This window comes from Chinchilla lanigera, unplaced genomic scaffold, assembly GCF_000276665.1.
Source record: "Chinchilla lanigera isolate Chin_1 unplaced genomic scaffold, ChiLan1.0 scaffold00019, whole genome shotgun sequence".
Classification (NCBI taxonomy): Eukaryota; Metazoa; Chordata; class Mammalia; order Rodentia; family Chinchillidae; genus Chinchilla; species Chinchilla lanigera.
In genome coordinates, this window is record NW_004955420.1 from 13,263,500 (window position 1) to 13,274,455 (window position 10,956).

Below are 10,956 nucleotides of genomic sequence, written 5' to 3' on the forward strand. Positions count from 1 at the left end.
GCCCGTGGCTCCCCGTGTGCCTGGGCCCCTCCTTCCAGGCAACTACGAGGCAGGAAGTGAGCCGGCTGGAAGACCTGAGCTCTGCGCCCGTGGCTCCCCATGCACCCGAGGCCTACCCTCCGGGGTCCTACGAGGCAGGGCCAGCTGGTCTGAAGACTGGCGCTTCCCGACCGTGGCTCCGCAATAACATATCATTGTAAGTAACATTTCTACTCTATGAGAAATGGAGCTGGAGGAGTGGGGTATAAGAGAATGACAAGCCACAGATGAGGAAAGACTATCTGCAAAACACCTACTGATGAAGGAGCAGTATCCAAAGTATACACACACTTGTCAAACTCAATGTAAAAATCCAATAAAAATGAGCAGAAGATATGAACAGACATCTCACCAAAGACACAGATGGCAAATATAAAGATGCTCAACATCAAATGTCATTAGGCAACTAAATTAAAACAACTGGATTGCACTCTACACCTAATAAGATGGCTAAAGTCAGAAGCACTGACACCACCATATATTGGCAAAGGTTTAGAGAAACCCATTGCTGATGAGAATGCAAAATGCAAGCCTACACTGCAAGACAAGGCGTATATCCTTTAAAAAACTAAACATACTTATTCCATATTTAACAGTTAATGCTCCTTGTTACTCAAATGAGTCAAAATTGATGTCCACAAAGAAGCCTGCACACAAACATTTTTAGCAGCTTTACACAAACATGTAATCCCAGCTACTCAGGATACTTAGCAGAGAGGACAGCAAGTTTGAGGCCAGCCTGGGCAACACAGACTGCATTTCAAAAAAAAAAGATGGTTCCTTCAGGCAGTCTTAGTTTTCAGGTGCCTCTTGTGATGTGAACTTTTGCTAGGTCCACGTTTCACTACAGAGAGCTGGTGGTTCAATTATGTGTTTTCACTGTAAGAGGTCACTTAAACACAAACCAACTACTTCATCAGGTGCTCAGCTGAAGAAACAATGACTCTACTAGAGGAAAAATCAACTGTGTACTAATAACTGACAGTTAAATTCCTGAAACATTTACCAGGATCATTTTAATCAGATACAATTTTTCACTTTATTCACCGATTTTAAGTGTCAACTCTTGTGTAAGAAACAATATTATGTTTTACTTGTGTAGAAAGTTTGCTGTGCAATACAAAAGGGTATGTATACACGCAAAATAACATTCTAGAAGGATATTCATTCTGTGGATCAAGTGAGAGGTTATCACTGCTATGAGAAAATTTTTGCTTATTTTATATACAGTATAGTTATCTGATCTTAATCTGTTATGTAGAACATGCATTATCTTTACAATACATTCCAGTTTGGAAGGCTACTGAGAAGGCAACTAGAGGGCTGAAGAACACTGAAATATGACCGTGCCATTTCAGAGGAAGAAAACTGTTATCAGCCCATTGACTAAAATCAAGTACAATGATTTTATGTACTAAAATACAGTACAAACGTACTCGAGCATAGACATTCAGTTTCCTTCTAAAAAAACATGCAAAAGCTGGGCAAGGTGGCTCACACCTGTAATCCCAGCACTTGGGAAGCTGAGGCCAAGGATCGCTGAGAGTTCGAGGCCAGCCTGGGCTACAAAGGGAGTTCAAGGCCAGCCTGAAGTGCATAGTGAAACCCTGTCTCAAAAAGACAAAAAATAAAAAAATAAGCAACATGCATTTTAAAAGTCATTTTAATCCCCCGAACAAAAGGAGTACCATACAAAATTACAGTATGTATTATAAACAATGTGAGGCCGGGAATACAGCTCAATGGCACAGAGCCTGCCTGGCAAGCACAAGGTCTTGAGTTTGGTTCCTGGTACAAAACAAAACAAAACAAGACCAAAAAACCAATGTGGATCTTTGTACTAGAAACAAGCAAGATGTCAAACTAGTGCACAAAAACAAATTATTTCAGGAGCCAGGCATGGTGGTGCATGACTGTAATCCCAGCCCTCGGAAGACTGAGGAGGAAGATGGCCACAAGTTCAAGGCCAGCCTGAACTACACAGTGAGTTCAAGACCAGTCTAAGTACATGGTGAGATCCTGCCTCAAAAAAACCAGAAATAAACAAATAAATAATTTCAACATGTTAGACACTATTCAACTAACAGTCATACAGGATTCACATGAATACATACTCCTTAAAGCAAGGTGAGTACCAAAATTAATCAAAGCATTTCCAAGAAATGGCTGATTCCTAGGCTGGGACAGGATAGGTAGGTACAGTATAAACCTTAAATAGCTTGTTACACCAAAAATTAATTAAGTACATAAAAATTGATGGCATATGTTATAAAACCACAAAAGCAAGCTTGAGGAACACCTTACTAGCTAAATCTAAGACAATCTGAACAACAAAACGATTAAGGATGGTAACAAATGACAAACTAATGAAAGAACAAACCTGCAAGTTCTTTACAGACAAATACACGGAGAACTTCTGATCATAGTAAAGTGCCAGGTATCAAATGGAATGTGAAGAAAAGTGCTGCTGAAAGAAAACTGTCACTTTTCAACAACCACAAAAAAACTACTTCAAGCAAGATCAACAATGGATGCTAAATCTAGGTGGAAATTGCTAAAGAGCAAGTTACGTATTTTATTTTATTATATGGTTTTAAAGTTTTAGTATATGGTTTTAGTACATATTGCTTGTAAGACCTAAGAAGGAAAATGACTAAAGTAACTGGACATTTAATTGGGTGGTCAAAATGAACGTTACTGAAGAAGAACAGATGATAATGTGCCTCTCTGCCTACAAAGAACCATAAGGTGGGAAACAAAACAAGATCGGGGGGAACTGTATTTAAAAAATGTATCACAAAAGGCAAAACATGTGGAAATATCCCCAGATTAAAGGATAGTAAAGAGACATGACAACTAAATATAATACATGGTCTTACTCTGGATCTTGTACTTCAGAAATATTTGACCCTATATAGGTTAAATGATTCAGAAGAAATATTTATAGATGCACTTACAGCTCTATGACTCCAAGGTTCTAAACAGAATTGAAACAACTTCAACACAAAACACTGCTTCAGAACTGTAGTAAGTAATACTATTAACAAATAAGTACTTAAATCTAAATCAAAACTAGTAGGTGAAAAGTTAATAAAATTCTCCTTTGAGTCTATAAAATTTTAGCCAACAGTTTATCCTGTCATTTTCCTCATTCAAACTTAGTCTTCAAAGTTATATGCTGAGCGAAGTGGCACATGCCTGTAATCCCAGCACTCAAGGAGGCTGAGGCAGGAGGATGGTCATGAGTTCAAGGCCAGCCTGGGCTACAAAGTGAGTTCAAGGCCAGCTTGAATTGCAGAGTAAGACCTGTCTCAAAAAGGAAAAAAAATAAGTTATAACCCTCTTAGGTTAGTCACATATTAAATGTAACACTGGTTATAATAAGTAGCAAAAAGAAGTAAGAAAAATAAACCCACTAAGAAATGTTAACATTTTACCAATATAGCTGGAAGTCTTCATCTTTTGATTACTAAGTACATATGCTTCTCAAAATGTGTAAATTCCATCAATATAAAGTTAACTCATCATTATAAACATTCTCCTTCTAAGTGACAATTGGTTAAAAAAGAGATCATTGACCCTAAAAAGCAACAGCCATCCTAAACATGCTTGTTATTAGTGTTGTTACATTTAAAATACTCAACTTTGAAAATAATGACAAAGAAGATTCTAATGGTTGAAGAGCAGAGGCTCTGCACTCAGATTAGTTAAATTTCTAGCCGATCAATTTAGTATCTGAGGGTCAATGGACAAGATTGGTCATTTCTCATTACCTGTCTTCTATAAAATAGTATGGCCAGTGTGGTGGCACATGCCGGTAATCCCAGCACTCAGGAGGCCAAGGCTGGAGGATTGTTCTGAGTTCGAAGCCAGCCTAGGCTACAAAGTGAGCTCAAGGCCAGCCTAAACTACACAGCGGAACTGTCCCAAAAAAAGAAAAGAAAAAAAATATATATAAAATGGTTGACCACCTCTTTGGTGAATACACATTTCATAGAATTCTGGTGACTAAGTGAGGTACTTGTATTAGCACATATACAAAGTGTCCAATAAATGTTTGCCATTATTACCTTTTACACACACTTTAAAAAGAGTCATTCTCACACTAACACGGTTATTGTCAGGAAAAAAATTTTTAAGTAGCCAAATCCATAGAAACAGAAATTAAAATGGTGGCTGGGGGAAGGTATACTGTACAATGGATACAGAGCTTTGCAAGTTGTAGATGTTTTGAAGATGTGTTTAACACCAATACGATCCTGAACTATACAGTTCAAAATCGTTAAAATAGTACAGCGGTCACACTTCTGAAACCCAGTAACTCCAAATAAAGACGTAGTACTGTCTTTTACTATATTTATAAGACTAATAAAACTATTAAGAGTTAACAGAGTAGCAATATAAAAATTCATAGTGCACAGTATTGTTTCTTAGCTATCTTAATTCTGAAATGTGTGTAGAACGAAAATAAAACTGCATTAAAATAAGCTTGCAAAGAAGCAATCAACAAAATAGAAAAGCAATCAAAAAATGAAAAGGCAACCTACAGATCAGAAAAAATATTTGAAAGCCACATATCTAATAAGGAATTAATATACAAAACTTTATAAAGAACTCTTACAAATCAAGAGCAGAAAAACAGCCCAATTTAGAAACAGACAAAGCACTGCACAGACAATTCTCTAAAGAAGACATAAAAATGGCCAAAAGACCTATGAAAGGCACTTGACATCACTAATCATCAAGGGAATGCAAATTAAAACCACTATGAGATACCACCTAATACCTGTAAAGATGGCCATTATCAAAGACAAGAGGTAACACATATTGGCAAGAATGAAAAGGGAATCCTGGTACACTGTTGCTGAATTAGGTAGATAAAGTCATATGGAAAATAGCATAGAGGTTCCTAAAGAAAAGTACAACTAGAACTACCATGTACTCCAACAATCCTGCTTGTAGAAAATCACAGCCTTGTAAGGACTGTTCACTGTAGCAGTATCCACAATAGTCCAGAAATGGAAACAACCTAAAGGCTGACCAATAAACTAATGGATTAAGAAAACATGGTACATACACACATAATGGACCCACACATGCACATATATGTATTATTGGGTGTTAAAAACAAGATCTACTTGCCACAACATGGATGGACTTACAGGACATTATGTTAAGTGAAATAAACCAGACACAGAATGAAAAATACTACAGAATATTTAAGGAAAAAAAAAGATAATGTTTCATTCACAGAGACAAGTGGTGAGACAGGGAATAAGAGAAAATGGTGAAATAGTCAAAGGATACAAAATAGCAAATATGTAGGATGAAAAAATGTAAATTTCTAATGAAATTTCTATTTCATCATGATAGCTAAGTTGTAGTCTGAAGGATTTTTGTTAGATTTAATGTCACAAAATAAAAGTGTGAGATGATAATATTAATCTGCTTTACTATAGTAAACATCTTACTATCTACATGTATCCATAAAATCATTCTATAAATCTCATCTATTCACACTAAATTTTATTTTTAAAAATCAAATTTTTTTTAAAAAAGCTTGCTATTTATTGCAGATAAAATATGAAAATCATATGACTCCTTATTCTAGTCTCTAAAGCCAGCCTGATCTTGAGCCCAGAATCCTGGTCACAAGGAAAGCAGATGTGTCCCCTGATACCACAAGAAATAACTTCAGCGATCTAGACTAGTATGAAACCTCTAAAGACTACCAGGGTCATCTGGGAACCTAGACGCCTTAGAATCAGGAAGCACCTGAAATTGCTATGGACCTGAACATCAGGGCTCATATGTAATAAAGCCAGGTCCTGTGTACTTTACTCAAACAATTTTCAAATATTAAGTACAGAAAATATAAATACAAAATCAAATATATTAAGTCCTCAAATTGCTTCTACCTAACTCAGAGAATGAAATTAAGCAGGATCTCCCATTTATACAAAAATAATAAACCAGATGTTTGAGGAATAAATGTTAACCAAATGTGCAGCTCATGGATTTTTTTAAGCATACCTTTAAATACTTAACTCTAAGGAGATCCAAAAGTGGATAAAGTGATATATGTGCACCTATGTTCATAGCAGCACAATCTGTAATTGCTAAAATGTGGAAGCAACCCAAATGTCCATCCACCGAAGATTGGATTAAGAAAAATGTGGTACTTTTATATAATGGAATATTACTCAGCTGTAAAGAAAGATAAACTCAAGGCTTTTATAGGCAAATGGTCACAACTAGAGACCATACTCATAAGTGAAATAAATCAAACATACATGTGCAAGCACCACATTGTTGCACTAGTGTAAAACTTGAAAGAGTTAATTTAAACTCGGAGGTATGATAGACATTGTGAAATGATAGGAAACCGCTCAAGAGTAAAGGGCAACTGGAATGTGGGAAAAGAGAAGGGAAAGAAGGAGAAATTTTGTATGTATGTATACACAGGATAGTTAACATGGTTGTTCTTCTGTCTCCTATTTCTTTGCTGAAAGAAACTGTCAATGAGTCTTTGGTTGATCAGTATTGCATTTCTATATCTGTTTTCATGAGAAACCACTTTGAAGATATCAATATGTAATATAACAACCATTGTTAATTCCCTACCACTTTGTTTGTAACTCCGTATTGTCTGTACTGTTCTTTTGCTATGTTGTAAAATGTTGTCTGTTAATGTTTTCCTCCTTTCATTTAAAAAAAAAAAGTGGATAAAAACTTTACTGTTTTCAGTAATTTTTAAGTCTTCCAGTCATCATTCAAGGAAACTACCAAGCATTGGAGATAGAACAATGATTTCTGTATTTCATTAAATTTAGAATATTATTAATTATTTTATGTGTCTTTAACACAAAAAAGCCAATTAAAAATTATATAACCATTAATAAAATGCATCCCAAATTCAGAGCTATTAAAATATTTAAAAATTGGTATCAGAAAACAGATGTAATACAGTATGTACATGCTTGAGTGTTTGCATAACTCCAAAATACCAGAAAGCTAATCTATACATCAACTACAGATGGGAGTAATAATATTTCTGTAATACCAAAATCCCTAAAGCCCCAGCCAAACCCTCCTTAAATACATGAAAACAATCAACGCAAACTACCAGTTCAAAGAATCAATAAATAACCAATGTTAATGCAAATACGAAGACACTCAGCATCCCAAATAACTAGACAATTCACTACAGCGTAAGCAAATGACTTCAAAACTATAGAAATCAAGAACCTAAACACCCTTGGAATCCCAGCACTCGGGAGGCTGGGGCAGGAAGATTGTCACGATTTCAAGGTCAGCCTAGGTTACACAGTGAGTTCAAGACCAGCTTGAATTATTGAACTAGATCCTGTTTCAAAAGCAAAATAAAACAACCTAAACACCAAATGATTTTCTAAATAACTCAGGTGGTCAGGACCTATCCTTTCAATCCAACAGCACATGGGGGGCAGGGTGCTGGTGATTTAGCTCAGCAGCACAGCACCTGCCTGGCAAGCACATGGTCGTGAGTTCGATTCCCGGTACTGGAAAAAAACCAAACCAAACAAACAAACAAACGAAAAACAGCACATAGGCACTACCTCAGAACACTGAGTGCCACCTACTAAAGGAAAAAAACAGGTAATCTTGGATAGTATATACTATGGACTCATTAATTCCACTCAAGGAATGTAAACATTATGTACTGCAAACATGTACTAATAAAAAATATTTTAAAGTCCATATTAATGTTAAGTTTAAAGTTTTTGCAGTGTATCAAGTGGTCTTCTTAAAAATCTCTAATTCTAAAACAAATTCAACAGAAAGCATCAATTTATCAGCAAGTTACTTGACAAGGTACAATAACTTTAGTCTTGAAATCACACTAATTAACAATAGACACAAATAAGGCATAGCTGCTTGGAAGTTACTAAAGAAATAAAGCAATGAACTATATCTTTTTGTTTTTAAAAGTTGTATAATGATTATTTAAAATTTCATTCTTAAAACTGGAAGGAACATTTTCTAGTTCAGTAGCCTGCAAACTTTTCAAGGTACATGAAGAAAAAGACCAGGACAGATCACTTGTTTCACATATCAGGGATTGTATACAAAATACATTTTCTTTTTTAAAAAGTTGTAGCTGCCTTTAAAAGAAAAAGCCTTAATAATCCATTGTTTCATTTTACTATCTACATTCTAAAGGTAAAACAATGGCCTAAAAGTGCTAAATGACTTGTATAATACTATTCGATTACTGGTACCATCTAGAATTGACATCCAGTTCTCTTTTACAGCAATACACCACCTTAAATTTAAGTTACAGTTAAGAATAAATTGCTTCAACTTTCTTATATGTAAAATAAATTTATCAGACAAGATCACCTCTCAAATCATTTTCTGAGTCTGAAATTCTGACTTTACAAATGGCACATTTAACAGAGGTCTGTCCATATGAAGGGAATGAATGAATGTCCTTAAACACAGGTGAGCCCTTCAAACATTTTCAAGGACTCTAAAGAAATACAAGTCCACCACAGAAACAAGCTGGCACTAAATCAGTCATCACCTTTGGGTCCTGAAACATTTCTACAACTTTCCTGTATTTTAACAATAAATCTAGGACACTAGGAATAGTAATTTTAGGATATGAAAGTGTTCTCAAAGACCACCAAAATAATCGTACTGAAAGGTTTTGTTTTCGGTTTTTTTGATATTTTAGAAAGGATACTGACCAAACTATAAAAAACATACAATTCACTGAGGATGTTCAAATTACTGAGTACCTCACAGAGAACCAAGCACATCCTCAAGTTTAAAATAACTGAATTCAGACAAGCATTACGTCTACCCAACACAACTGATCACAAATGAAGTTTTAATTCTCACCTATTAAAGCCTGAAAGAGGTTGCTCTGAAATATGTTAATAACCCGTTCTATGGAACTTCTGAGCTGTCTATCTTCAGTTTGACTTAGTTTAGAACGATACTCTTCCAAAAGGTGCAACGCTCTCTGGGTATCTAGAAGAAAAGAAGACTCTAGTGAAAAGTGTGTACATTTACAACAAAGTATTATATGTTACTGCAAATGACTTTGCGAGACATCTAAACAGTTCCCAAATCCTCCAGGTCAAATGCTGTCACTATGGTCAGTACACATATTCCCTAGAAGGACCAAGAAAAACTTGAAAATATATTACTGTAGAAAAAGGAGGCAGATAACCAGTTTGTAATAAATGTGGACTGGGAGTTTACAACAGTTAAAAAAAAAAACCCATTTGATCCAAGTATTAGCAACCTAGTTTCAGATTATCTGATAGGCAAAACCAAATTATCTACACTATTTTGTAATCCAACATTAGTTCTTAGTACCCAAGCTGCTGGTAAGTGTTTAATAAAAATGACAAAGTGAAATACTAATACACCGATTCAGTTTTTTAAAAGACATGGGAGAGGGGACTTTCTCTAATCACTGGAGAGATGTCATCATGAAAGTAAGTTTAACACAAATTTGAGTGTTTCCGTCTTCTCAAGGGCTGTGAGGCTTAGATGTCCTAAGCAGTAAAGGCAGGACCCAGCTATCTCATCAAAGTTTCACAAACGTTTTAAAAAACATCACAAAACTGACATACAATGGAAAAGAAAGCAACATTTACGTGAGTTCTGAAATAAATTTTCACCTTGCTTCCGGACCGGCATTTTTCTCCAGAAATCAGGAAGAGTTTCACACACCTTTAAATAAACAAACAGAAAAGAAAAAAAGAACTAAAATCGAATCGTGACTAAAGTACGATTCCCTTACATCTCCACCCAGAAAACTCACAGCCCTAGTTGAAGAAAAGCCCACCTTCCAAAGTTTTCCTAAGTGAAAGGAAGGGCTTCAAAGCCCAACAGTGTCAATACACAAAAAGCTGCTTCCTCGGAGTGAGCAGCCTAGCCGATCTGGAGCAGGCACAAGTCCGCTTCCAAATTCTCCTCCAAAGCGTCCCCCTCCCCAAAGAGCACTAGGAGCCTGGAAGAGATCCTCCACACCCCGCCGCACCGGCCTAAGTACCCAGTCTCCCCACCTGCTTTGGGTGGCGGGTAGATGGCTGGCGCCCCAACCCAGTCTCTGCAACCAAAGCGCTCAAGGAGGGTCTCAGCCGCGCGGGCCCCCAGCCCCGCCCCGCCCGCTCGCTCCCCTCGCTTGCCTTGCTCCTCGCCGTCCTCCTCCGGGCCACTCCGGCAGGGACCGGACAGGACCGCGGCCGTTCTCCGCGGCGCCCTCGCGCCCCACATGCACACCTCCTCCGGCCCCCACACCTGCGGCGCGGCCACAAAGTTCCCGCGGGTGGCGGGAGCAGGCGGCGGGGTGCGCTACGGCCGGAGTCCGAGCAGCTCCCGCGTCCGGCCCGGCTCCACGTACCCCCGCCCCGCCCCGGGCCGAGCAGCGCCGTCGACGGGGTGAGGGGACGGGGGAGGAGCTCCTCGCGGCGGCCGCACCCCCGCTGCCTCTTCCTCCTCCCCGGCTGCCGCCGCGGTCTCCTAGGTCACCGCGGCCCGTAGCCCCACTCGCCCTCTCGCCTCCGGGCCGCCCCACCCCCCGGAACCTCGCCTCCTTCCGCACCCCCGGCCGCTCTCCCCCCAAACTTTCCGCCAAGATGGCGTCCCCGGAGCTGGCCTGCCGCGCGCCCACGTGACCGCCCTCCCCGCGCTCTCAGCCAATGGGAAGTGAGGAGGCGGCTCGCGCCGAGCCCCGGGCTCTTGGAGCTGCTACCCCGGGATTGCAAAGGGTAGGAAGCTCGGGAGGGGGCTGGGGAGCGGGCAGGAGTACCCTGAGAGTGTGTGGAGAGAAGCACCTTGTCTAAAGCAGCTGGCACTGAAGCGGCACTGAGGACGAGGCAGCTGACACGCCGACTCTACAGGTGGTCAGGGGTTGCT

At 38.8% G+C, this 10,956-nt stretch overlaps 1 protein-coding gene across 9 annotated transcripts in view; it reads right to left on the reverse strand.

The window, feature by feature from the left end:
* Nucleotides 1-10,306, reverse strand: part of Dlg1 (discs, large homolog 1 (Drosophila)) — a 205,517-nt gene extending 195,211 nt beyond the window's left edge. For 5 of the 9 annotated variants that reach the window (XM_013513452.1, XM_013513450.1, XM_005383163.2 and 2 more), the window contains exons 1-3: nt 10,227-10,306; nt 9,693-9,768; nt 8,926-9,057 (exon numbers count right to left, since the gene is read on the reverse strand). In XM_013513452.1, the coding sequence (XP_013368906.1) occupies nt 8,926-9,057; nt 9,693-9,735 (175 nt within the window). In that variant the 5' untranslated portion in view covers nt 9,736-9,768; nt 10,227-10,306. The remainder of the gene's footprint in view (nt 1-8,925; nt 9,058-9,692; nt 9,769-10,226) is intronic. The other 4 variants (XM_005383167.2, XM_005383166.2, XM_005383165.2 and 1 more) reach the window with 1 other exon arrangement.
* Nucleotides 10,307-10,956: the final 650 nt, after the last annotated feature.